A 26,778-nucleotide genomic window follows, 5' to 3' on the forward strand; every position below is an offset into this window, starting at 1 on the left:
GCTCTTCCTTTCTCTAGTGTTAGACATTTCTGTCATTTTTAAATTGTTTTCTGTTATAAATTACAAAGATTAAGAAACTAGGGCCCAGTAATTATATGATGTGGGCTTTGCAGGTGGCTCAGTGGTAAAGAATCCGACTGCAATGCAGGAGACTCAGGTTCAATACCTGGGTCAGGAAGACCCCTGGAGAAGGAAATGGCAACCCATTCTAGTCTTCTTGCCTTGGAAAGCCTGAGGAGCCCGGTGGTCTACAGTCCATGGGGCCGCAAGAGTTGGACATGACTTAGCAACTAAAACAACAATTACATGATTTGCCTAGCATTAGCATTCTAAGCAAAAATATAATTCTGAAAGAAATAATGAAGATTTTGAGATTGTAAAGCGATACAGTAAATCTCAAAGCCAAGTAGGAAGTACTTCCCGTTATATTTTGGAATTATCTATTCTCATGAGAAAGTGAAAGTTGACAGTTGGGGAGGAGCACAGTTATCCCAGGCCAGGAAGGAAGACTGTACTCAGTACTTCGTTTCCACTCCTCAAAGCCTTCATTCCTAATCTTTCACGGTAGCAGACAGACAGGAACCCTTACAGATGCTTCTGGGAATGGCTCTGGGAGGTGGTGGGGAGCCGGAGCTATCGCCACGGCAATCCTGGATCCCAAAGAGATGCGGCATTTTGTCACTGGGAACCTTGGAAACTAACAGAACCTAGGACAAAGGCACTGCTCGCAGCTCCTCCTCTAGGAACGGGAACTAAAGAGCACATGTTAAGGGCAGGGTTTGACTGTATGTAAGTAATGCAGGAATACTCCTTCCTTCTTAATGTTTAATCCTACTTCCTAAGTGTTCATTCCCATCATCATGCAACTGAAATATTTACTCCCTTTGTCACTTCCTTTGTCTGGATTTAAAGAGATGGTACATTAACGAGCTATTCCTGACCTGATGGCTAATTCATGAGTGAATGTTAGTGTGCTAGAACGTCTGTTCTCAGGTTTTTCTCAGCACCTTTTTTCCATTTTGATTTTCACAAGCCCAACCTTATTTGAATTATCTTTCATTCCTCACTTTTAAAAACACCTGACATCTAAATTTCCAAGTAATTTGGACTCTTAGGCTTTCTTGAAGTTTACTTATACAAAGCTGCTTTTTTTGTATGTATGTCCTGGGACTCGTATACAGTGTACTGGGACTTCCCTGGTGATACAGTGCATGGGAGTCTGCCTGCCAATGCAGAGGACGTGGGTTTGATCCCTGGTCCAGGAGGATTCCACATGCCTCAGGGCACCAGGGCCCGTGCGCCACTACTTCTAAGCCTATGTGCTCAAACTACAGAAGCCCACACAACTAGAGCCTGTGCTCTGCAACAAGAGAGGCCACAGCAATGAGAAGCCTGTGCACCGCAACGAAGAGCAGCCCTCGCTCACCCCAACTAGCGAAAGCCCATGGGTAGCAATGAAGACCCAGCACAACCAAAAATAAATAAACTAACTAAAAAAAAGAGAAATATGAGAGGTCCTCCCCCCAAAAAAGAAAAATAATGTCCTACTACTATACAGCATATGAATTCTCAAAAACAGCAAAACCTCCAATTTTTTCCTAGACACTGTCTGATTTCAATAGTGGATTTATCCTAGATTGAAACTCCTATTATATATACACATGAGTGACTTACTAGGCATCAGAAGGACTCCTCTCCTGCTTCTAAGTGACTGGTCACTGATTCTTATGTTCTGTGAACACCAACTTTATATTACAACCTCCCATATCAGATCACACTGTGCCCCCATTTCATTTCTCCTCTTATTGTATAAACAGAGAATCAGTTCAGAGAAAGTAAATCCTGTTAGCATTAGTGGTTTATCTGGTAAGTTAGCCTGTTAAATACTGTTGATTACTTTATTACAGGCCAGATTTGATAACTGCCCTCAGCTGCCCCAGAAAATGGAATGGATGTTAAGCAATTATTTGTCAAAAGTTCACTGCCATAGTGATGAAGAAACACTTTGAGAGTCTGTATGCCCATCTTTCTTATCTGAAAATAAGTCTCCTTCTGATTATAGGGGCTGAAATAATGCATACACATCCATAGGGCACACTCACCACATTTAAGCCATATCTTCTCCAAATGCTCATTCAAGGAAGTATTTGTACTGACATTCAAAGCACCCTCCCACACCCTCTCCAGCACTACAGATGGTAATTGCTCCCTTCCATCCTACTTGGATTTTGGCCTACTTGTCTGTCTTCTATGTGGGCCAATGCTAGCGTAATGAGGGTTTCTACATAGAATACAATGATTTTCACAAAGCTTTTCTGACAGGATTTGGTTAACAGTGCCAATGTTTCCCCCAGATCATATACCCTTCTCTCTTGAGTTATTTATACAAGTATTTCCAGAGATAGAAGAAAAGTCAATAAAATGTACAGCCATAATATCCACAGTTATGGGCCGGCACTGATTTATGAGCAAGAGAAGAACAAAGCTTTCTTAAAAAACTAATTTAATCTATTAACATTATCATAGTTTCAATGCATCTTCTCTTATCACTCTGAAGGGGGAAAAAAACCTGCTGCCATTTCAAATATACAGTGGAAATTAGTTTTATCAAGTGCCAAACTGACTTTGATGATTAGAATCACAGGCCACCTTTTAAAAATCACACATTTCTTTTCCCCATATTACAAATCTTTATGTCTTTTGGGAGACTACTTTCTTCCCTTTTTATTTATTTATTTATTTTTTAATGCTATAAGTTTATTTACAAACATCTAGGATGCTGAGTTCAAGGGACTGATCCTTTTAAGAGACTGCACCTCTTAATATGCTCCTCTTCCTATCTGTCTCATGGATTACTTTTTAAGCAGTTGGTGTCTGACGATAAAGAAAGGTGCAGCAAATCCAGACCCAAAGAACAAAGTCATCATAGCTAGTAATCTCCACTTGTTTTCCACTGAAAATAGTATATTCTTCCCTGGACCCTCCTCATAGTGGCTCCGACGAACCACTGAGGTTGTGAACCTCCGGATGCTCTGTCCCAACATAGCGCTGTTGGACGCTCTACAAAAGATCCAGAGACCGGAGGCGGAAGAAATGGCGGCTGCAAAACTACCGCTCCTTGCCTCATGACCTTGCTCCTCTAACTGCCTTCCCTTTTTAAAATTTAAATTTTTTTTTACTGAAGTACAGTTGATTTACAATGTTGTGCCAGTCTCTGCTGTACAGCAAAGTGACTCAGTTTCACACATATACACATTCTTTAAAATTCTTTTCCATTACAATTTATTCCATGAGTTTGGATATAGTTCCCTGTGCTATGCAGTGGGGCCTTGTAGTTTATCCATTCTAAATATAATAGTTTGCCTCTACCAACCCCAAATTCCCAGTCCATCCCTCCTTTTTCTCCTCCCCCATGCCAACCACAAGTCTGATCTCTATGAGAATCTGTTTCTATTTTGCAGATAGGTTCATTTGTGCCATATTTTAGATTCTGACTGCTAATTCTACTTCTAGTGGGTTCCAGTGTTACTACAGAAATCACATATTTGAATTTTCCCAGCAAGTAAAAATAACAGATCAGATCCAAAGTACTCATTCTACAGGAAAAGTAGGACAACCAGGTGGTATGGGAAAGCCTCTCACAACAGAAGCTTTAAACTGTAAAAACTGTGTGTGTGTGCATGGGGTGGGGGGTGGGGGGGGTCCTCCCACCCAAAAAAAAAAAGTTAAAGTGTTAGTCTCACAGTTATATCTGACCCTATGCAACCCCATGGACTGTAGCCCACCAGACTCCACTGTCCATGGAGTTCTCCAGGCAAGAATACAGAAGTGGATAGGCATTCTCTTCTCCAGGGGGATCTTCACCACCCAGGGATTGAAGTTGTGTCTCCCACACTGCAGGCAGATTCTTTAAGGTCTGAGCCACCAGGGAAGCCCATTCATCCAACAGAACTGTCTGCTAAAAACCCTAGTCCAAAAGCAGTAACTTTTGCATATTTTCTGTAAAATGGATGGCCTTAAAACTCTTGTTCCCTGGTGTAGCTTTTCAGAAGGAAAGGAGTTTCCTTATCAAGAATGTATTTAGATTCTCTAACTTCCATCTTCTCCATATCACAGTAACACATGAAATGTCTTTCCTAATTTAAACAGTTGTTCCTTTCAACTGAAGGGTCACAGATTCAGGGCTCTTCCATCTCCAACCTTTGTGCCCCATAGCTTCAAAGGTCCTCTGAGCCCTGCGCCACCAGGCTCTGGATCAAAAGTCACCACTTCCTTCCTACCGTGTCCTGCCCTCAGCAATGACACCGTGAGAACGCTGAAGACAAATAACGTTTATAATCTTCCTTGGTGTTTCTCCAAGGCAGCTTTAAACTTTTCTATTCCTGTCTGGTTCTTTAGATTCTGCAATAAACGCTTCACACAACCATTCACAAGTCCTGATCTCCAGGACCCCTCTTTCTCCCTCACCATTCATGTGATAATGCCTTGAGAATACTTCACCTCACCTTTTGTCTCCGCAAGTTCATCTGCTTCCTTCTTGAGCTTCAGAGGTAAGCCAGGCCGAGAGAGATGTGGCCAGTGGATACGCCGGGACTGGCTGAGCCACCCGCACCTTCTGGAGTGTCCCTTCTCCCACCTGCCACCTGAACTCTCTTTCCTTAAATAAAGACATGTCACCTCAGGTCCCTTCTCACTGTGAAAGACGATGGACCAGCTACGCCGCGGGCCCTTTGTCTGAGGTTCCCATACCTCACATCCTTAGCCACAAAGCAGCGGTCCTCACAGGTAAGGGGTGCTGGTCGGCAACGGACAGGGGAGCCTAGGTTTTCGCGTCCAGTAAAGGGATGGGTTATGGCCAACGTCCTTCCAGGAGCCAAAATTCTACAATTCTACGACCAAACTTGCAGGTCCTATCTCTGAGGTGAGAGGACCAACTCCGGGGCGACTCCCGAACTCCGAGCCCGCGCTGGCAGTTAGAACGGCCCCCTCCAGCCCCTGCGCAGCGTATCCCCGCCGAGGAGGCCCGGCCAGCGCCCGCTCGCCGCCGCGCCATGCCCTTCTACATCCTCACCCGCAGTCGCGGGCCGTCTCTCACCTGGCACGCTGGCATCCCCCGCCCTGCGCCGCCCTGGAAACCATGGGCCCGGACGGGTCTCGGCAGCCGCTGGTGCTGCGTGAGGGAGGCTTGCAGGGACGCTCGGGCCCCGGAATCTAGCGCGCCGCCACCGGGAACGCGCCGCCTGGTTTCTAAGGAACCGGGGTCTCTGGAAAAGCAGGGGCGGGACGGCGGGAAGTGTGCGCATGCTCCATGACTGGGGAGGACCAGCGCTGGGAGGGGCCGTGTCCAGGAGCTACGCATGCTCACTGGCTCCGGGCGGAGGTAAAGCTGTCTGGCTGGAAGCCCTGGTCATTCGTTTCCGGCGGTGGAGGCGACGGTTCCCCACCCTAGGCTCTTTTCCGGTCGGTCGCCTGGCTGGAAGAGCAAGGAGATTCTGAGTACTGTGGTGGGCCTTGGTTGTCTCGGAATGAAGGAAAGTCGGCTGCTGGATGACTAATCTATCTTTGCAGAACAGCATGTCTCTCGAAGTCGCCGGACTTCCCGGCTTTCTGACTCCTAAAGACTCGCTTTTCGTGCGTATCTGGGCGCCTCTTCTGGGTGTTCTTTGGTTGTGCTTACATGTCAGTGTTTTTCAAGACTGCGGCCTCAGTGCCCCTTGATCTCTTTACTGGAACCGGTTTTCCCCCCCAATAAATACGACTTTGTAATGAGACTACCCTTTGTTTCACCAGACTGTCCGCTAGAGCAGTGAAAATAACCTATAAACCTTAGTATAAAACAAGCTGTGCTGGAAATGTGTCTGGAGGGAAGTGAATTTACTGTGGCTTTACTTATGGAACCAGGACATTTGTGCTTAATCTAATACTCCACTTTTCCTTCTACACTAGCTTTTCCCTTTGCGCAGTCGTTCAGTGGTGTCTGACTCTTTGCAACCCCATGGACTCTAGCCCACCAGGCTCCTCTGTCCAAGGAATTCTTCAGGCAAGAGTATTGGAGCAGTTTGCCATTTCCTACTCTAGGGGAATCTTCCCGACCCAGGGATCCAAATTGCAGTCTCTCGCATCCCCTGCATTAGCAGGCGGGTTCTTTACCACTCTGCCACCTGGGAAACCCCCATACTACACTTGATCTTAGCCAAAAGGCCGGGAAGCGAGAAGCTTTTCCCTGAAAGTCCTGTAAAATGGCCTTGAGTGAAACATTCTGTAGTAATGCAAGTTTGGAAAATGCTGGATTAAGCTACACATCTTAAGACAGAATTTTTAGAGCTTTTAATTAGCAGGTGATGTTTACTCGGAGCATCCATGACAGTTTTTGCTGTTTACTAGGGCACAGAATCCTTTTCCAGTTCCAGGAAACATGTCTGTCTGAGATACGGGTTTATATGCTCTCCAGCAAACCTCCTCACGCCTGTGACTTAGCCACCACCGACCGGTTCCCTGTATTATCTTGCATGCAACTGCCTTGTCTCTTGCTAATCTCCCTCACATCGGGTCACTCATCCTGTGGTGCTACTACTACTAAGTCACGTCAGTCGTATTCGACTCTGTGCGACCCCATAGATGGCAGCCCACCAGGCTCCCCCATCCCTGGGATTCTCCAGGCAAGAACACTGGAGTGGGTTGCCATTTCCTGTTGTGCTAACATCCGCTAAATATTTCTCAAACCTACCTTCTTGTTTTTGACCTTGGCCTTTTCTTTGCTTCTAATCTTACCTCCAAGTGAACAGAAGCATCTATTTTATCCCTCCTCTGCATAAAATCCTGGTGCCTTGTGGGCAGAGCAGGCAGCTTGAGGCAGGAGCAGGACTGTCACACCAGGGGGCATCCTCATGGAGGCAGGGCAGTCATATATGTTCTTTCTCTGATTGCCAAGCCCTGCTCTATGCATGCTATAATCCTCTATTACCATGGGGTAGCAGAATTAACCATGTTAATGGGGAAACTGAAGCTGAGAAAGGTTAATTTCACAGGGTCACCCAAACTGATTTTTCAGCATGAGTTTTTCCCTTGGACTGAAAGGAAGCTAATTTTGATACCCCTCAGAGTTCTTTCTGTCCAGTGTCTGAAGTGAGCATATTTGGAATGTATTAACATCTTATTTGCGGACTTCCCTAGTGGTCTAATGGTTAAGAATCCTCCTTGCAATGCAGCGGACTCAGGTTCAATCACTAAGATCCCACATGCCATGGGGCAGTGAAACCCATGTGCTTTGGAGCCCGTGCACCACAACTAGGCAGACGGTGTGCCACAGCAAAGATCTTGATTGCCGAAACTAAGACCTGGCACAGCCAAATAAGTGAATAAATATCTTATTTTGAGGAGAGGAGGTCTTATGGCCCACCTTTTTGAATTTGCTACTTGTTGTTTCGGATGAAGGCCGTTTCGCAGGAGAGAATCAAAAGCTTGAGTACCTATGTTCTTTGGGGTCTTGCAAAAGTCTTGAGGGTCCTTGAGGAGACACCAAGGCCCTGGAGACTCCCAACAAATGAACTGGGAAGGGGCCAAGCTTTCCAGGACACCTGTGTTACATTAGGGATGGTTCAATCCCAGTAAGACTCACAACAGAGACCAGACACTCATGACTGCTCATGGATGTATATTTTAATAAAAATAATTCTGTCAAAATACAACAGGAGTTTTTTCATCTCTCAAGTACAATTTAATAGGATGTTTTGTGTTAGAATTCTCTCTAAACCCTCCCACACCCACAAGTTTCATGCTAATGCCAAGTATCAACTTGCGAGGACAAAGGCAGAACCAGTGTGCACAATGTGGAGGATGTCTGAGTCGGCTGTAGTTACTAATGGAGGAGAACCCTATGCAAAGAGGTGGCGCCTGAGGCAGCCAGAGTCCACAATCTGGCCACAGGTCTGGGTGCACGGGACTTGCGGTCAAGTAGGGCTCTGCTGCCCAGCTGCCACACGGTGTGCATACCTGAGTTGTGAGCAACCAAAGGAACTTTCAGCTCTGACAGATCTCTGCCTCATCTTTGTGCTTGCTTATGGGCTAGGAAGTTGCTGGAGGCTGGGAAGCCCCCTTCTCCATCTCTTGGTGTCCCTGTTCTGCCAGCCCACGTCCAGCTACAGACCCAGGTGGGTGAGGAACAGGGGTTCTGGCTATCATTGTGTATCCGCCAGTTTCTGCTCTGGAAAACAGCGACCATTTGGTGGAACAAGAGGAAAAGGTAAGAGGGAAAGGCTGCTCCCCCAGAGTTGAACGACCCAAAAGACCCAGGTCTTCCTCCTGCCTCCTTGGCTGAAGTCCAGCTCTTCACCAGGACTCCTCCCAGGTGCCTTCCCCACTCTCGGCTCCTGGAAGTAGGCTGGTAGGACTGGGTGTGCAGCAGGGGCTCCGCTGGTTGGCAGGCAGGCCTGGACTATCAGCAAGACAGTGGGCTCAAGCAGCTTGATTTTGGTCCTCTCCACGGCTTGTGGGGCAAAGGCTAATGTCCCAAAGGTGAGCTGTCCAACTGGGACACAGTGCCCCTCTGGAGAGGAACAGAGTAAACAACTTGGACTCAGCTGAAACAGTGAGATAAGGCACAGAAAATGGGGAGGTGGCCGTGGGCACTGAGCGTGAGCCAGGCGGACACCCAACCCCGAGCAGCACACAGCTGTCCTGAGCCCTCCGGGGCCCTCTCAGCCGCTCCACAACCCAAGCCCAGGCACCCATCCCCACCCCTGACACACCCCTGAAGGTACCAGCTGCTCAGACATTGCTGGAGGCCTCACCAGCCTAATCCCTTGCCTGCCATTCAGCTTTAGGCCTAAACAGTGTCCAAGCCACAGGGATGAGCTTAGTCCCAGTTCTGCCCCCATATGTTGAGTCACTTAATCTCCTGGGCCTGTTTCCTTATCTATAAGAGGAGAGGATTGGTGGAGTAGATGGTCTCTGAACTTCATTCCAATTGCAAAAGCCTCTGGTTTTAATTCCCAGTCCTGAGTGCTTCCGACCATTTTAACAGCCTGATTTTTCCAACCCCTTGGTTTGGGAGCTGGGCATTCCCAGGTTTGCAGAGGATGAATTTCCTTCACAGACAGGACACCACCTTTCTGATGGTTTGTGGTCTCTGGGCTGCCAGCCAGGGCCCCAGTGGGGACCAAGAAAAAGCAGCAACCTTCAGGATTGTGTCCCAGGACAGAATTCTGAGGGAGCACAGAGCCAAAGGCCCTGACCCCATCACCAGCATTTAGTCCAACTCAATTATTTCTCTTGTTCAGCTGTAGGCCCAGCAAGTCCCAGTGGGCACCTCAGGCCATTCCAACCATTCCAGTATGCACTGATGGAGAGCCCAGATCCAGGCAGGGACTAGAAGCTTGACTTCCGACCTTGCCCCTTAGCAGGGGCTGTCTGTGCATTCCCTCCCATTGTGAAGCAGATGGGGAAATCCTGGCCTTCCTCCTGCTCCTCTGGGAGGGCACCTCCCTTTCCTTCCCTTGGGCGGTCAGTCCTCTCCACAGATAGCCTGCTCAAGTCCTGGCCGCCATCTTAGCCCTTCCTCTCCTGATTCCCTGATGGCAGTACTAAGACGGTTTCTGACACTAGCTGTGAAGATCCGTTGGACATGGACAGTAGGACATCTGTCAAGCCCATGAGGTCCCTTCCTCTGGCCAGCAAACACTCATAACAGTCTTTACTAAGAATGACTGGGGCCAAACTGCACAAACTGAGCTGCCTGGCACAGCTACAGTGAGGCTTGGCCTGGGGGGGTCCAAGGTTCCATCCACTCTGGCGACTGGCAGTCCACAAATCTGCCTCCACAAGGTCCTGGCTTCTCAACAGGAAGTGTCGATTCCATCCAAGCTGTGCAGAGACGGTGAAGACCCAGGCAGGGAGAAGGCAGCCCCTGTGCCCAGGGGCCTCTGTCCTGGTAGGAGACTCCCTCCCTGCAGCTTGACACACAGCAGCTCTCAGGTTGAAGGCAGGTAGTTTCCAGGCAATCAATTTAGAGGAAATGAAGTATTTGGCCATCTTAACAACAAGGAAAGGCGGGATGTTGAAAAGGGAAGAGAGAGAGTGAGTCAAGGCAGGCAGTGAGAGGCAGGGTAGGATGGGGGACAGCGTGCTGGCCGAGGACCCTCTCCTCCCTCGCTCTGCTGTTAGCCCTGGGCCAAGTCATCTCTTCTGTGGCCCCTTGGCCCTGCAGTTCTCTGCTCAGTTCAACTCTCAGAGGCCTAGGCATCCACACCTCTCGGATGCTGCAAACCAGCTTAGCCTATCCTGCCCACTATGAGGCTCCCAAAGCCTACTGGGCTTCCCTAGGCTGCAGCTGGGCCTGTGGTTCAACAAAGGGGAAGCCTGAAATAAAGAAATCCCTTGGCTGAGGTGACAGAGATGATTCTTTTTTGATGAGTTGGACTCAAATAAAAACATGGTGTCTGGACAGCCTCACCCAAGAGGTGCTGGACCACTAACACTACGATAAATACTGTGTCTTTTTTTAATATATATATTTATATATATAATCTCATTTTTTTTTTTTACTTATGAAAATAATAAGCTATCACCAACGTGGATAGGCTTCAGCACTAAATTAGCAGAAACCAGCTCAGCACAAACTCTCCAGAGATAAATACTGGTGGCTCAGTCAGGAGGAGGGAAAAAAAAAAGATTAAAAAACCCCAACCTTTCCTCAAAACAACCCCCCTCTTTTCAAAATAGAAGGCGCTACATGAAGAGTAATCAGCCAATACTGTGTCATAGGCCGCTGCACGTGAAGGGGGGAGAGAGAGAGAGAGACTGAAGGTGGGAGAAAAAGAAAGGAAGGAAGAAAGGGAGAAAAGGAACAGAAGAGGCTAGGCAGGAGGAGTGGGCTCTGCCCGTGGCTTCTGGGTCCCTGCACCAGGTGCCGATGGAGGGCAGGGCTGCTCCAGCCCTGGGGCCGAGGGAGGGCCAGGCGGGGACAGCCAGTGTGGTCAGCTAGTGCAAGTAGTCGTCGACTCTGGCAAAAGAGCAAGATCCCAGGCCCGCTCGGGCCATGAGCCGTAGACATTCAGATGCCTGGCCCAGGGCGAGCATCAGCGGGGGCTGTTTTGGCAGGTTCTGAGACTCTGTGGAGAAGAGACAAGACCTGATCACTGCCCTGATCAGGGCTGAGCCCAGGTCCAAGTTCCTTTGGGAGCAGAAGGCTGGGGGGAGTGGACAGAATCTCTCGGAAGAAAGAGTTCATATGCCTCCATGTGTGTCCAAACCACCAGGCTATGGCCCTGTCAAGAGCCTGTGGACCTTAGCTTTCTTGGGAGCAATGAGCTGGCCTGGGCCCAGGTCATAGTCTAGGGCCCATTGTGATCTAGCTGGCCAACTCAATTGGGCAGAGGGAGGTCAGGGTTCTGTCATGGGAGCCCAAGAGTCCCGCGGGCCACCAGACAGCCTCTAGGCAGAGTTCGCTGCCCTGATTTGGACAAACAGGAAGGGGTGACTGGGCACCCCAGGCACTCCTGGGGCAGCCTATTTTCGTTAGAACCACTTACCTAAAATGGCGCTGTTGAGGGCGGCACACACAGGCTCCCTCTGGATGGGGTCAAGCTGCTGGCCAACTGGGCAGCTCCAGGGGTCTGAGTAGGCAAGCAGGCTAAAGGCATCCTAAGGAACAGGGCACTTCTGAGAGGACTGTGGTACGCACCAACACCCCCCATGGCTCCAGGGGGATACGGGGCCCTGCATGGTGTCAGGGAGGCACAAAATACCCCGATGTCCCATTTCCCACTGAGGTCTTATCTAGAGCTCACTCTCTCCTATTGCTGCTGCCCCCAGTGCCCTCCCAGAGTCACCACACCCCCCTACTACCAAACAGGGGCCCATTCTGTACGAAGGCCTGGCTTGCTCCATACCTGCAGCATCTCCGTGTGGGCCAAATTCTTGCCGTACTCCCGCCCCAGCTGCTCACTCAGTGCCTGCAACTCGCGGCCAAACAGGATAATTCTTTCCGTGGCCGCCTGATTGCCCCCGCAGAGCTGCCGCCGCGGATGCCCATCATCTGCACCCAGAGCCCAGCAGGGGGCACATTGGGAGGGCACAAAGAAACAAGGGAGGACTAGGGTGGGGACCCCAAAGAGAACATGGCAAGAAGGACCTAGGTTGGGGATGCGGGTGGGAGTGCACTTCTGGTGGAGGCAAGCGAGGGCTAAGAGGTGCAGGGGGGCCACCCTGAGCTGAGCTGTTCAAAATCTACCCAGCATAGGGTCTAGGGGTCAGGCAGGACTTGGAAGCTTTCCCTCTCCCACCCTGTGCAAGATGCAAGGGGTTCATAAGGGTACCTGCTCTCACCAACCCCTTCCAGCCACTAATGCGGTAACCTAGCCTGGGCAGCAGGCCAAGGTCCTCCCATCGCAAACACCCATTTGTGATAGCTACAGAGGCAGTGGATCAGCCTGCCCAGCCCCACCCCTACCCCCACCGAGGGGAGAGGGCACCGGGACTGAGCACGGTCACCTGTGGAACAGTGGGCAGGCGAGGGCACGGCCTTACCCATGCTGGACTCATCCGTCTGCAGGTCCTCGTGCTTGTAGGCACCATTGACGATGCGTGTGGACATGCTCTCCAGCACACCGTTGGGGTAATGCTCCGCCTCCATCTCCATCTCACTGTCGCTGTGGAGAAGGGTGGAGATGGGAGCTGGCTAAGGGAATGTGGTTGGAGCAGCCTGGGTGGGCCTCCATTGAGGCTTCAGCCACAGGCTGCTGTGGATAAACTGAGGTCCCCAAAGGGCATGAAAGGATAGCTCCCAGGTTCCCAGGCTCCAACGCTTGGGCCCTACTATGACGCCAGCCATCCCCAGAGGCTTGTCACCTCATTCCCACTCCAGTCCCGATGCTGTCTCTGTGACCCTCGTCCCCCCGGCCCTCTTCTGAGTTGGCACACCCCTTCTATGCACCTCTAGATCCCCAATGACCAGGGCAAGTGAGTCATGACAGGTATGTCTAGGAGCCAAACCCAGGTCAGCCTTGAAGCAAGCCGGGGTGCTGAGAGCCACCTACAGTCTGCAGTCTACAACCTCTACCGGCCCAAACTGTCTGGCTGAGAGCTGAGCCCAGAAAAAACTCCTTTGGTATAGACCCTGGGGCATTCTGGGAGGCCTGGTATCCTTGGAGGCAACCACATTCTCAGTGCCAGCGCCTCTGGAGAAAGATGGGGCCAACGGAAGCGGCAGCTGAATCACGAGCTAGACGGGAAGCTGGAGCCAAAGCCTGGCCTGGCAGGCCCACAACTACTATTCCAGGCACAGAGCTGGTAGGGAAGTTGGGGATACAGGGCAGGGGGCTGCTCACAGGACAGGCTGCAGTGGGCACAGAGCGGGAGGAAGAAGCTGAGCAGAACAGGTACCTGGTCTCCTGGTTACTGGTACTGCTGTGGGGCTGGGACTTGGTGGAATCTGTAGAGTTGGACTCTGAGTAATTCACTGAGGAGGGAGATGAGGAGGATGAGGAGGATGACGAGGACGAGGAGGAGCTGGGTGCAGGGTATTTACTGTGGTTCGGTTTGCTCTTGGTGGAGGCGACGCCGTTGCTGCAGCTGGGACTGTCTGCTCCTAAAAGCCGGGGGACGGTCAGAAGAGGAGGGCCAGCATGCTGCCCAGCGGGGGCCCGGGAGTAACTGCAGTGGTCCCGTTTCCCATCCCCCCCACATCCGGCAGCAAGCCCCGAGCCCATCCTGGGGAAGGGTGTCTGGATGGCCTTGCTTCTCCACACCAGTTCTTCCCAGAGCCCTCCGGAGAGCGGCTGACCTGTGTTGTGCGTGTGGGAACTAGTGGGGCCGTGTCGGGGGCTGAGGCTGGGGGAGCCAGGGTAGCTGTCCTGGGACTTGGGGCTTCGAGAGCTCAAGCTGCGGACCTCACTGTCAGTCCCGTTCACCATCTCCACAAACTGTCGGCACCTGCGGAAGAAGCAGAGTAGCCATGCTCTGGGCTTGGTCCGGGTTGCATATTCCCACTACCAGTGGGGAAACGGGGGGAGCTGGCAGGGCCCCAAACTTACTTGAGCATGAAGAGCAGGTTGGGATTATGCTCCAGCAGCCCTGGGTAGAAGCGCTGTGTGGTCTCAATGGCCTCCCCTACTCGGCCCTCCAGCACCAGCTTCTGAATCTCTGAGGAGAGAAAGAGCAAGGCAGTGAGAGAGCAGCCACAGACCCCCCACACGTCTCCGCACTGCCAGGCCCGGGCACAGGCCAGCCACCAGTCCAGTGGGTAGGCTCAAGCCCCCTGAGATGCTCACAGAAGAGACCGAAGAAAGAACCTGGCCACCAGGCCCACAACAGATCCTGGTTTCTGTCAAGTGTCAGGAGTCCTCAGAGAATCATGGGGAAAGGGAGGAGTGGGCGCCCCAGCCCAGAAAAGCAGGAGGGCGAGTTCGAAGGCCTGCGCCTATGGAGCACAGGTTGCCAGGGGCCTGGCAGGGGCAGAGGTCTTGGCTATGAGAGTGTAATCTGGGAGTGGGCACCTGGGCAGCTTTGTGGCCTGACAGGCTCCTCTTAAACCCAGACTCCTCTCCTTAGGCCTCATAGGGATGGCAATGGGAGTTCATGGTCTCTGGGCTAGTGCCCACGGCTCAGTGGTGTTCAGGGGCTGCAGCGGCCCCTGCTGAGAGAGGAGACCACCCTCCTCATGCTGGCAGCTCCGGCATTGACACCTCTCAGGCCCTTGGCTGGAGAAGGCAATGGCACCCCACTCCAGTCCTCTTGCCTGGAAAATCCCATGGACAGAGGAGCCTGGTAGGCTGCAGTCCATGGAGTCGCTAAGAGTCGGACACGACTGAGCAACTTCACTTTGACTTTTCACTTTCATGCATTGGAGAAGGAAATGGCAACCCATTCTAGTGTTCTTGCCTGGAGAATCCCAGGGACGGGGGAGCCTGGTGGGCTGCCGTCTATGGGGTCGCACAGAGTCGGACACGACTGAAGCGACTTAGCAACAACAAGGCCCTTGGCATCGTGCTCCTGCCCTGGGGCCTGGTGCGTCTTGCTGGGAGGGCCTTCTGGGTCTGGGCCTCTCTCACTCACAGACCCCAAGTCTGGGATCCCTTCCCGTCTGCCAGGCTGGGCACAGATTCTCTGAGAGACACAGACACATCCACATGCACAGAGAGACACAGGCTCCAAGAGACCCAGGCAGGCACACACAGACACGTGTCCACACACCTACTCTCCCTCACTCTCCGCTCCTCGCCCGATCTCCTTTCTGGGCTGTTTCCTCTTTCCCCACACCCTCCTCCACAAAAGAGCCCCCCACACACAGCAGGCAGGCCTGTACGAACACCAGGAAAGCTTCCTTGGGCTCCTTCAAAGGCAAAGGGCAGGAGCAGAGGTGGGAAGCAGAGAGTTCTACCACAGCAGCCATGGAGCATCAGCCTTCCCCGTCTGAAAACTTCATCCTCTCTCTGGCCAGGGGCAGGCAAAATGACTCAGGTTGAGTAAATGGTGGACAAGGCAGGGCACTGGACTGGTAAGATGCAAATACACTCTTTCCAGAAGACCATGAATGGGGGGCTAAGTGGAATCCAGCATGCCGGGGGAAGGAAACAAGCATGGAGGCGGGGGTAGCCAGCCACACAGGGCCCAGCTTGCAGCCAGCCATCAAAGAGTGCATTAGGACGCCTGCATGGAGACATCCCATGCTGGGACAGTCCCTGGGGGCAGTGTTGCCTTGAAAGAGGGATAGAAGCAGGGCTCAGGGCTGGGTGGTGGGCTGGTCTTCTGGGGAGGATCTGAGCTGAACAGACTCCTGACAGGTTACCCAAGGCTGCCACGAGCCAAAGAGCAGGGACAGGTGAGGGAGGGAAGGTAGGGGCAGAGGAGAGTCAACCTTACTTTGTCTGTTCTTTATGGATGCTTGTTCTTCCTGAATCGGGGTTTCAGTCATTCGGGCAAAAGCCGTGGCCGTGGCACAATACCCATGATGCACCAGGTAAGACGAGACCATGCTAGAAAAAAGGAAATGCTCAAGGTTGACACTTAAGAACTACATTTCTCACTGACCCCCTGGCGGGACAGACTATCTCCCTAAACATATCTTAAAGATGCAATCTCCACAGAATGAGAATATAGGAGCTGAAACCAAATGAAAACTTCCCCCAGGGCTCATGCAGTCAGGCAGGGGGAGGGGCAGGTCACCAGGGTGGTCCTCGCCGCTTGAGGAGTGGCTGCAGTTCTCTGGGTTATGCTGCCCACAAGCGGGCAAGTGTGGTAACACGAGTACATAAGGAAAGTACAGACCGTCTCCTCACAGAAGCGGCCGCCTCCTGTGACCTGTGGCAAACCCAGAGACAGCTGCTGCGAGCCTCTCCGAGGGCTTCCTGGGAGGGCAGCCAGCCAAGCAGTCTGGCAGCAGCCCAGATGGGGATGAGGCATGCCACGTGCGTACCTTCTCCAGACACAGGAGCTCCTGTGCAGGCGCCCCACATGCCTGGCAGAAGCATTCCAGCTCAGGTGAGCCTGGCCCTCAGGAGTGCTGGCTCTAGAGGGTGATGGGGAGCTAACCCATGACCCAGGTTACTCCACAATAGACCACAAATCTAGGGTCTGTCCAGAAGCCACAGTTTCAGGCAGTAACATGGCCAACAGGAACACAGTCTTTGGGAGATGGCCCTGAGAAACCTGATGCCCAGAAATCATTTAATCCCGCCTGAAACTGGCACACATAAGCAGCGGCACACGTGGAGCCCTCGTGTCTGATGTGCATGAAAGTGAACACCTTGGTGTGTGCATATGTCAATGTCATTATTGTAACTGCCCAAGCCGAATGTCTGTAGGGCTGTCCTGTGGAAGGCTCAGAAGTTCAGTTGGGTGTTCCCTTATGTTTTAATGGGTAAATGAGACGATCCATATACAGTGCCTAGCACAAAGCAAGAAGTCAATATATACGACCTCTTATTATGAAATTATGTATTCATAACATTTTCTTACAAATAAGAATTATAATAATTATACTATTAAAAACACAAGGGCAAAAATTCTTGACAAAACAAGGTTCAGATGAGGCCATACACATATACACATATCAGAGGCCACTAAAATGTATAGTCCCCTTGATTCAGTAATTCTACTTCTTGAAAGGATACCCAGAAAATAATCTTAAATATGGAAAACTCCTAATGTATAAAAGGGTGACCTACTCAAGCGAGAGAGAGGAAATAACCTGAAGCTACCACCAAGGGAAGCCACCCAAGGGGCTTGTGGAAAATGTGTCTGTGAGATAATATAGCCATTAACAATGCCCCTAAAGTGAAATTATATGAAGTCACAGGATATGGGTTATATGAAATACTTAGCAAATACTACCTATGAACACACACAGGCACACAGATACATACACATAAACAAACACACCCATGTGCTGAGGCCAGGCCCTGTCAGCTGAGAGCATCAGCCCCTCCCCCACACAGCTGGGGCAGCTCACCCCTCCCCTTGCCTGTCCCAGCAAGCCTACTGTGGGGACTGGCACCATCTGGCCCTCCAAGGAGGGGCTGCTTCTAAGTTCTGGGGCTGGGGACAAGATGGAGTCGTGCTGCTATTCCTGAGAAGGCTCTGGCCACCTGCCACCTGCCTCAGTCCTCGCACAATATCCATCCCTCAAGAAAGGCTGCACGAAGAACCGAGTGTATACCCCATCCCCACCCCCTGGACTCTAGGACCCTGGCATCTACAGGCCAATGACCCGGGCTAGGAGGGGACCAGCCTTCCTCTGTTCATCCTTGAGAGCCAAAACAAACTAACACACCTCCTGGCAGAGTGGGTACAGCTCATTGCCCCACTCAGGCCTGCAGCTGGCAAGTGGAAGAGAGACCTGTATCTGACCTCCCTTGGGTGTCTCAGCAAGACTGGCCCCCAGGAGAGTCTGGGAATTAATCGGCCAAGAGTCAGCTAGGTGGGCCCTAGGGAGGTCTCTCTTCCCACCACCACTGCTGCAGAGCCGAGGGGTTTAGGTGGATCCGACCCTGAGCAGTGACCTGAGGCCAGAGTCACGGCATGACAGATACTCCCTATGATGGAAAAAAAGTCCACAAAGGAAGAGGCCACAGGGCATCCTAGTACATCCTCTGCAAGATGAGCTGGGGAAGAGAAACAGCCCTGCCAGTGATATTACATCCAGGGCCTTCTGATCCAGTGGAGGGGCACAGGCTCAACCAGGAGCAGCTCTGGAGAAGTGAACTAAGAGAGGGGCAGGAAAGCAGCAGGCAGAGTCATCCTGGGAGTGCTTTCCAGAAGGAGCACTACTCACTAGAGTTCCCAAGAGCAGCTTGCAGCAGTTCAGGGGTCTACAGGACAGTGAGGCCCTTGGGAGGGGGCAGGGAGGGAAAGGGCAGGGGCGGGGGACTCACTTCTGCAGCACCGCCTGCCACTCGCCAAGCCGGGCACTGATGGGGAAGCAGTGGACAGTGCCCTGGACCTTGGCACGCCACTCCCGCATGTAGTCCTCAATGTCAAACAGGAAGGGCTGCTGCCCAAAGTTGGCGTCCACAATCTCCCCGGGTGTCTGCAGGCCTACGGTGGGGTAGAGGTTGGCCTGAGGAGGAGAATGAAATGTCAGTTGGGCCCTGAGGGCAAGCGGGGGCAGCAGGGCCTCGCCTCATCTCACCCTCGCACAGAGCAGGGAGGCGTTGGCTCCTGCAGGCCGCTGCTTCGGCTCTGAGAGAACTGCAACATGGCCGGGGGGAGGCAGGGCTAAGCCAAGTGCTGCCCACCTCCCGAGCAGAGAAACTGCTCCCCAGAGTTAGAGGGGAAAAAGCAAAAGAAAAGCCAGGCTCGATGCGGAGTCTCCTTCCCCGCATTAGAGGCTGTAGTATCCCCAAAACCCAAGGCCCCCATTTGGGACTTGGCCAGGGCACACAGAGGCAGGCCGGACCCCACCACCCTGCAGGCATGCCTGTGAAAATCTGCTGCAGGGGTGGGTGATGGCTCCTCTCAGAGCGATCAGGACCAAGGATCCCTTTACCACACAAAAAAAGGGGTTATGAGGGGGCAGGAAAGGATGCGGGGAGACAGGAAAGGAAGGGAAGAAGGGGAGAGTAGGGCCAAGGACATTAAGTGGTTTGGACCCCCTGACAATGGAAAAGGGTAAAGAAAGGCCCTTCCTGTCTGAGGCTCACTTAGAGGAGGATCTTCTGGCCAGAGGACGTCTGGGCATGTCCTCTGGGTGTCAGGCTCCCTGCTTCCCTGGACCAGGTTCTACCAGGTCACTCCCTCACATCTCCTATGGCTCCCATGCTACAGCCCACTGTCTCGCCAGCATCTTCCCCATTGTCCCCGGGCTCCCAGTCTTCTCTTCCACCTTCCATAATCAGGCCCCGTATCATTCTTATCACGTGCTGTTACCGCACTCTGGGCTCAGCCTTTCCAGCACTTGGCAGAGAGTGCCGTCACACCCATGTCTGAGCGTTTCGTGTCACATCTCCAACACTAGACCCTTCCCCACTCAGGGTCAGAATTCTCCTCCTGTGTTTGTGCACTTCACCTAGGACCACAGCCCACCCTTTGGGGACTCCAGGCAGGAGGGAAGGATTTTGATACACAGACAGAGGTGCTGTAAACTGAGCTTGAGGAGGGCCCTCAGATCATGAGGGCATTTCCTATTCCTAGAGCATCACAGGGGTGCCCAGGATCCCTAAGTAGCCCCCAGGGCCAGCAAACCCTTCCTCCTTCCAGAACCAGCCAGGGCACACAGCCAAGCCAGACTCCCACCATTCTGGGTGGAGGCCCTGCATGTGACGAGGCCCGGGATGACTCACAAGCAAGAAGGACTGGGGTGCAGGAGGTGGGATGAGCCCTGAACTAAGTCAGCAGGAAAACCTGACCTTTTCACCATAAAGCTCATTTCTCTGGCTCAGGGGTACCCTGAATGATAGCAGGCTCACTCCCCAAGGGTGCTGGCTTTCCTCAGGGATCTCAGATGGGGATGTACACGGATCCAGCTCCCTAACACTTCAGGAACAATTTTCTATACTCTGCCCACAAGTCCACTGGGTATAAGCCACACAGAACTGGTTCAGACCAGCCAAGCCATGGAGCTACCTCATCTCTGCCTACACTGTCCCCAACCTGCCGGCTGCCTCTGGAAATGCCACAAATCATGGTCACCTGCTAAGAGTCATGGAGGAAGACCAGGCCTTGCTGCTGGAGAGAGAAGGCTGGCAGGGCCCCTTACTGATACTTTCAAGCTGATGGCACAGCACATACCACTGGCTGAGGAGAGGGCAGGACCCCACTGTGCCTGCACTATGCCTGTCAGCCCCTAGGGGCCAGAGCGGAAGATCCCACAGCAGTACTTACCGGGAGGTCTGTGAAGGCTATACCTGTGGAGGGAAAAAACAGTCATCAGACCATGTGGTGGATTCCCACACCTCTGTGGGCCCCCAGAGCGCCTGTCACAATGGCTGGGAGAGGGGCTGGTCACCACATCTCCCCTATGGTGGATCCAGGGCCAGCATGAGCCAGGGCCTGATAGGTTTACACCCTGGCCAGAAGTGAAGTCTGATATTTGGTTATTTATCCACAGCATTTTTAACCTCTCGGGGAAAATCTGCCAGGAATAACCAACACCCAAATGATAGATCCTGAGGACTCTCCAGGCCTGATCACACTCTCTTGATCCAACACATATTTCTGGACAACTACTCTGCATGCCAGGCTCTTTTCCACCCATTACCTCATCTATCCTTAGACCAACTCTGGTGCTAACTAAGGGAGTGCTTAGTTAGGTGTTAACATCTGGGGCTTAGACCAACTAAGGGAGCAGGCTTTCTTATCCCCATTTTACAGATGTAGAAAGTAAGCCTCAGCAGTTAAATGATTTGCCAGCAGTCATAAAATCAGCAGAAACTAGTCTTTTGTGCCAACACTGACAGAGATGTGGCGACAGAGAGGGTGGCAGCTGCCCATCTTCAGCCCCTACTTGCCCAGGGTCCCCAGAGATTCTGAGCTGACAAGCCCAAGTTAACACTGGCCTGTGTACCCTCTGAGCCTTGCTGCCAAGAAAAGAGGCTGTGTTTCTAGGGACCCCAGTCCTGAACAGGAAGTGAGGGCAGAGGGGAGCAAGACCTAAAACGTATCAGCAGGCCGGAGCAGGAGAGGGGCCTCGGTATATAAACCAGAGCATTCATGTTTTGCAGGTTGAGAAATGACTCAAAGCCAAAGGAGACTCTCCCAAGGACTCATAGTCTTCCCATTTTTTAAGATAAATTCTTATTACATCCTCTAAGTTCCTAAGCTTCTGGCCTGAGAGATTTTCAAACCACTGACTACTTAGAGGTCCCCGTCTTCTCACTCAGCTCCACCCAGAAAAGAAATGGAAACCCAGCAGGACAAAAGAACAGGGGAGGGTCTGACGACAGGTCTCCCAGGAAACCTCGGGCCAGAATCCTGACAGCTAGCCAGCGCATCCCATGTGCTTCCTCTGTGCTGGGCACTTAGTTCACCTCTTCCAAGGAGGCATTTAATTATCAGAACAGGCCTGGAAGGTTGTATACTGTCTCTGACACCGGTTTACGTATGAAAAAACCAAGGCACAGAGAAATGTTTACTTTCTTTACTGGGCTATTTTGCTCCTCAGTGAAGGAAGTTCATAAACCCATGACCTGCCTGCCTGTGGCCACTTCCGGCCCCATGTGCACAGTCAGCAGTCACAGAACCAGCAGGATGGACTCTGGAAGCCCCTCAATGTCCACCCACCAGGTCTACATGGGAGCTGCCCCCACGGACCTCAGTGTGGCCGGGCTACTGCTGCTATGCTCCCAGGCTCGTGGAGAGGCCCGCAGAACTCTGGAAGAAGGGGGAGTCCAGGCTCTATCAATTACCTGCTGTGTGATCTCTGACAAGCTACCCCACCTTTCTGAGCCTATCTGACAAAAGAGGGTAATGATACACCCAACACCCCAAGAAGAAAGGAGAAACGGATTCTCTGTGAAAGCTGCCTCATCAACTGTGAGGTCCAGGTACAAGCCGACTAGACTTGCACCACAGGGCAAGGCACCTACCAAGCTCCTGCCCAGGGGATGACCTACCCAGCTCACCTAGCTCTATCTCACACTGGCACTTGGGAAGGCATCCATGAGGATGAGGAGAGAGGATACTCCACCCCCTATTGCACTGGACAAGGGCAACACTGCTTCCCACAGCCCTGCAGGTCTCCAGGAGTCTCCACAAAGCCACTGTGATAGCAAGATATGAGATGGCCCATGGGAAGATCTGAGAAGTCCAGGCAAAGATCCAGAATGCAAACAGGACATACAAACCCACTGATGAGAAGTACCCTGAGCCAAAGACACAAAGCTCAGGGATCACTGAGGCTGAGGATATAAAGAAGCTGTATAAAAATTACTCTGGGGACTTTCCTGGTGATCTGGTGGTTAAGAATCCATACTTCCACTGCAGGGGGTCTGATTCTGATCCCTAATCAGGGAACTAAAATCCCAAGGTTTGCAGAAAAAAAAAAAATTACTCTGGAAGCACAGGGACCACTTGTGAGTGAGACATCAGTCTCCATTCACTCAGAACATTCATTTGTCCTCCCATCAAGTATTTGCTGAGACCTCGCAGGAGCCAGGCCCTGCGTGAGGCACTAGAAAACCAGCTGTAAGCCTGGCCCTAAAAGTGCTGCCAACTCCAGCAAGAGAGATGGTGTCCAACTAGTAATGACACAGACAGCTCACCAGTGACACACAGGGCGAGTGCTCTGACAGAGGACGAGGGAGCAAATAAAAGGAGCAGGGCGGCTGGAGGCAAGAATTGCCACTCTGCTTCTCTAAAGGGAAAAAGGTTCTGAGGTGAGAGAGCAGTCACTGGCTCACTGATTCTGCGTGAGATTCTGAAGCACATTATACTGACATGCAGGCTTGTGAGAAGGAAACAAGGTCATTAGAAGAGTCACCAAGTGGTCTATCACTCAGAGCTCACTGACCTTCCTTTAAATTTTGTGATCTAGAAGATGCAGAGGATAGGTCAGATTCATTTTTTAGTAAGGTCTCAGCAGTATCCTTGTGGACAAGACAGAAACACGTGAGCTTCAGAATAACATAGTGAAGTGCTTCTTAAATGGCTGGTGTCTACCTGGACAAGCTGTAGGCTGAAGGGCTCAAATCTAGCCTTGTCCTCTTCCAATATTTTTATCAGTATCTTGATGAAAACACATAGAAACATGCTTACCCAAATTTAGGTTAACACACAGCTGAAGATTGTTAACATGTAGCCGTTAACATACAGCTGTGGTGTTGGAGAAGACTCTTCAGAGTCCCTTGGACTCCAAGGAGATCCAACCAGTCCATCCTAAAGGAAATTAGTCCTGAATTTTCATTGGGAGGACTGATGCTGAAGCTGAAACACCAATACTTGGGCCACCTGATGCAAAGAACTGACTCACTGGAAGAGACCCTGATGCTGGGAAAGATTGAAGGTGGGAGAAGAAGGGGATGACAGAGGATGAGATGGTTGGATGGCATCACTGACTCTATGGACATGAGTTTGAGTAAACTCCGGGAGTTGGGGATGGACAGGGAAGCCTGACGTGCTGCAGTTCATGGGGTCGCAAAGAGTAGGACACGACTGAGCAACAGAACTGAACTGAACAGCTGAAGAGGATACCAAACATTGGAGACAGGATGAGCAAGACCAAAGCAGATCTTGACAGACTAAGAAAATTGACAATATAGACCTAAAGGAAGTTTAATTATGAGAAATGTAAGGTCTAGCATGGGGTGTACATAAACATCTACTAGGGAGATAAGTTTTTAAAAACAGTGAGAGGGTCTGGCTGACACTGAGGTGGCCATGAGCTCTTTAGGGATCTAGACCGACAAAGGGTTGAGGGCCCAGAGGAGGGAGGTGCAGGTGCAGAGAGAACAACAAGCATGTCCCAAATCTCGTGTCCCACGGCAGGTGCCATGCTCTGAGCAAAGTAAGGACAAGCTGAAGAGAGGTAAGTAAGGAGGGCAGGTGTTCAGAGCAGGGAGGCAGGACTGGGCCTGGCTTGGAGGAGCAAGCGAAGCAGGACTTGGGCAAGGACTGAGAGCCCATAACAGCAGGCCCTGGATTCTGACAGCAGAAGAGTGAAGAGGCAGAAAATGGTTGGAGTCCAAGAATACAGCGGGAATGAGGCCTTGCCCTGGAGCAGCTAGCTCCTTGCAGCTGGATACCAGCACTTGCAGCTAGGTGGCCACGGGTCAGGGGAGGGTTTCCCGGACGTGCGGCTGGGTCAGCTCTGCGGCGTCTGTGCTATGCTCCTGGCCGCCCACACTGGGCTGTGGCATCTGAGTGCCCTGCTGAGGAATACTGGCTCCTGATCACCTGCCACAAGTAGACCTGATCTCCACACAGATCCCCTGATTTTGCCAGGGCTTGGAGAAGCCACAGAGGGGATGTGGGGAGTGGCAGCCACCTTCTGACTGCCCCTGAAGCTAGGGGAAGTGAGCCTCTGATGAGTTGGGTTCAAAGTCAAATGCCCAACTCCCTTTCGTGGCAAAGCCTCTGGTCAACCTGGCTGGGAGGGTTCTGCCAGATTAGAGACCTCTGCAAACTCAGGCAGGCCTGCCTAGCAGTTAGGTACCACCTCACAGCCACTCTGGCTTGTGGGTTCCACTCCCTCAACGGCCAAACAGTACCCACCCCTACCAGGGCAAGGTGTCAGAATAGCCAGAGTTCCCCTCTCTCTGAAGTTCTATCCTAAGTCTCTCTGTGTGTACAGGACTGCTCTGCAAGGGAACCTCCACCTGCCTGCTGCTGCTCCTGGATTTCTGACTGGCTGATGGCGCCACTAATCCAGCTACTTTCTCATGTTCCCTTCTTGCCAGTGTGCCCCACCTGTCACTAACCTATGCTGCACCACCCCAAGGCCTCTGCAGGCCTGTTCTCCACTGTCTGCACCCATCACCACAGCTGTGTCTCAGGTCATCTGCCTCCTCCTCAGCCCTTACTCCAGTCAGTTCATCCTTCTCAGTTTAACCAAAGGGACCTTTCCAACGTAATTCTTTCAAAGCTGCTGTCTGTTAACCACAAAAAGGTCAGAAGAGACCTGGCCCCATCTGACTCCAGCTTGTCTGTTTACCTCGTGTACTAGAGCAGCCCTCACTGTTGCTCCATAGCAACCAGTGCCCTACAGAAGGGCCAGCCAAAGTCTGGGCCCAGGTGACTGGCATACAAATCACTTCCACTGTCCAGTATGTTCTAGAGCCCCTCAAACTTCTTATCAACCCTAAATCTTGCTCCAGTGAGTGTCACACAGGCCAGGAGCATGACCATGACATTACTCTCCCTGAGCACTGACCCAGGCTCAATAAATGCTGTTGAATGGATAGATTAGCAAAGGGAGAACCCCTACACACTCCCTTCCCCTTTCAAGGCTCCAATGCTTAGAAAGGGCTGCAGTTCCCCAGAGCTCAGCAGAGGATATACGGCACGGCTCTGGCTTCAAAACCTCTCGTCAACCAAAGTGGCTCCACAGGGCAGACCCTCCCAGGTCCCCTATGTACCCACCAAGGCTATGGCCATTCTTGGTGTAGAAGCAAGTGCCGTTGATGAGGTTGACACAGCAGCCAATCACGTCTCCTGTAGTGAATGTGGGACCATAGGGTTGGCCAGTCCCAGAGGAGCAGAAGGAATGCCCATCATCACCATGGTAACCATAGGAATGTTTATCCCAACCTGTGGAGGAAAAGAGAGCAAGAGCTGAAGTGAGGTACTTGAGAGAACAAGACAGTCAAAGAAGCCCACTCAGGCTGAGCTCTAGCCTCCACCACCTCACCAGCATGTCTGGCCTCTCAGAGCTGGCTGCGGGCAGGGTCTGGCTGTGTTAAATGAGCAGTGAGTTCAGCAAGTCACTGGTGAGGCAGCCCTCCCAAAGAGCGAGCCCAAGCTGGGGTTAACAGGAACCAAAAACATGCGAGCCCTGGAAGGGACTTACCAGAGGGCCATGAAACAAGGAGATGACTGGGGGAAGCCTCATGAAGGAGAAGGGGCTTGAACTGAACCCTGAGGTATATCATGGGTTTTTTTAAATGCTTTTTTAAACTGAAGTATTATTTACATGTAATAAGATTCTTCCTTTTTAACTCACAGTTCAACAAGTTTTAACAAATATTACCACCACCACTATCAAGATATAGAACATTTCCATCAATCCAAAAAGTTTTCCCTCATGCCTCTTTGCAGCCGATTCCATTCCACTCACCCCTAAGCCTTTGGCAACACTGATCTGATTTGTTCCTATGGTTTTGCCTTTACCAGAACGTCATATAAATGGAATCACAGGGCTTTCCCTGGTGGGTCAGTGGTAAAGAATCTGCCTGCCAATGCAGGAGACATGGGTTCAAACCCTGGTCCAGGAAGATCCTACAGGCCACGGAGCAACTAAGCCCAACATGCAAGACAACCATTGAGTCAGCACTCCACAGCCAGAGCGCTGCAACTACTGAAGCAGTGAGCCCTAGAGCCCATGCTCCGCAACGAGAAGCCACTGAAATGAGAAGCCCGCCTGCCACAACTAGAGAAAAGCCTGTACAGCAATGAAGACCCAGCACAGTCAAAAATTTAAAAAATAATTAAAAAAAATGGAATCACAGAATATGGAGTTTTCTCGTGTCTAGCTTCTTTCACTCAGCATAATGCCTTTGAAATTCATCCACATTGTTAGGTGTACCTGTATTTTGTTTCTTTTGATTGCTGAGTAGAACTCCATTGTATGGACATACCACAGTCTGTCCATTTACTAGTTGATGGCATACAGTTGTTTCTAATTTTTGGCTA

At 51.6% G+C, this 26,778-nt stretch overlaps 3 protein-coding genes across 6 annotated transcripts in view; all 3 read right to left on the minus strand.

Moving 5' to 3' along the window:
* GFOD2 (Gfo/Idh/MocA-like oxidoreductase domain containing 2) overlaps positions 1-5,317 on the minus strand; it is a 39,856-nt gene extending 34,539 nt beyond the window's left edge. For 2 of the 3 annotated variants that reach the window (XM_055552400.1, XM_055552401.1), the window contains exon 1: positions 5,096-5,317. The gene's annotated coding sequence lies outside the window, so the exon portion shown is untranslated. Of the gene's footprint in view, positions 1-4,505; positions 5,036-5,095 lie in introns of those variants that run through there. The other variant, XM_055552404.1, reaches the window with a different exon arrangement.
* On the minus strand, positions 2,722-3,168 carry LOC129631421 (cytochrome c oxidase subunit 7C, mitochondrial-like). The gene has a single exon (XM_055552406.1). It carries the CDS (start codon positions 3,042-3,044, stop codon positions 2,853-2,855), a length of 192 nt encoding a protein of 63 aa, XP_055408381.1. The 5' UTR covers positions 3,045-3,168; the 3' UTR covers positions 2,722-2,852.
* A 2,322-nt stretch (positions 5,318-7,639) lies between the features above and the next one.
* The window catches only part of RANBP10 (RAN binding protein 10), a 60,417-nt gene continuing 41,278 nt past the window's right edge, over positions 7,640-26,778 (minus strand). Inside the window, exons 4-14 of one of the 2 annotated variants that reach the window (XM_055554400.1) lie at positions 25,510-25,677; positions 20,317-20,339; positions 18,369-18,553; positions 15,859-15,971; positions 14,031-14,139; positions 13,781-13,929; positions 13,381-13,585; positions 12,526-12,647; positions 11,889-12,034; positions 11,529-11,640; positions 7,640-11,108 (exon numbers count right to left, since the gene is read on the minus strand). In XM_055554400.1, coding sequence (XP_055410375.1) covers positions 10,978-11,108; positions 11,529-11,640; positions 11,889-12,034; positions 12,526-12,647; positions 13,381-13,585; positions 13,781-13,929; positions 14,031-14,139; positions 15,859-15,971; positions 18,369-18,553; positions 20,317-20,339; positions 25,510-25,677 — 1,463 coding nt within the window. In that variant the 3' untranslated portion in view covers positions 7,640-10,977. Of the gene's footprint in view, positions 11,109-11,528; positions 11,641-11,888; positions 12,035-12,489; positions 12,648-13,380; positions 13,586-13,780; positions 13,930-14,030; positions 14,140-15,858; positions 15,972-18,368; positions 18,554-20,316; positions 20,340-25,509; positions 25,678-26,778 lie in introns of both variants that reach the window. The other variant, XM_055554399.1, reaches the window with a different exon arrangement.

This window comes from Bubalus kerabau, chromosome 17, assembly GCF_029407905.1.
Source record: "Bubalus kerabau isolate K-KA32 ecotype Philippines breed swamp buffalo chromosome 17, PCC_UOA_SB_1v2, whole genome shotgun sequence".
NCBI classification, from domain to species: domain Eukaryota; kingdom Metazoa; phylum Chordata; class Mammalia; order Artiodactyla; family Bovidae; genus Bubalus; species Bubalus kerabau.

Bases quoted from the DNA above. Each gene is read 5' to 3' on its own strand.
- LOC129631421 (XM_055552406.1), bottom strand. From the start codon at position 3,044: ATGTTGGGACAGAGCATCCGGAGGTTCACAACCTCAGTGGTTCGTCGG.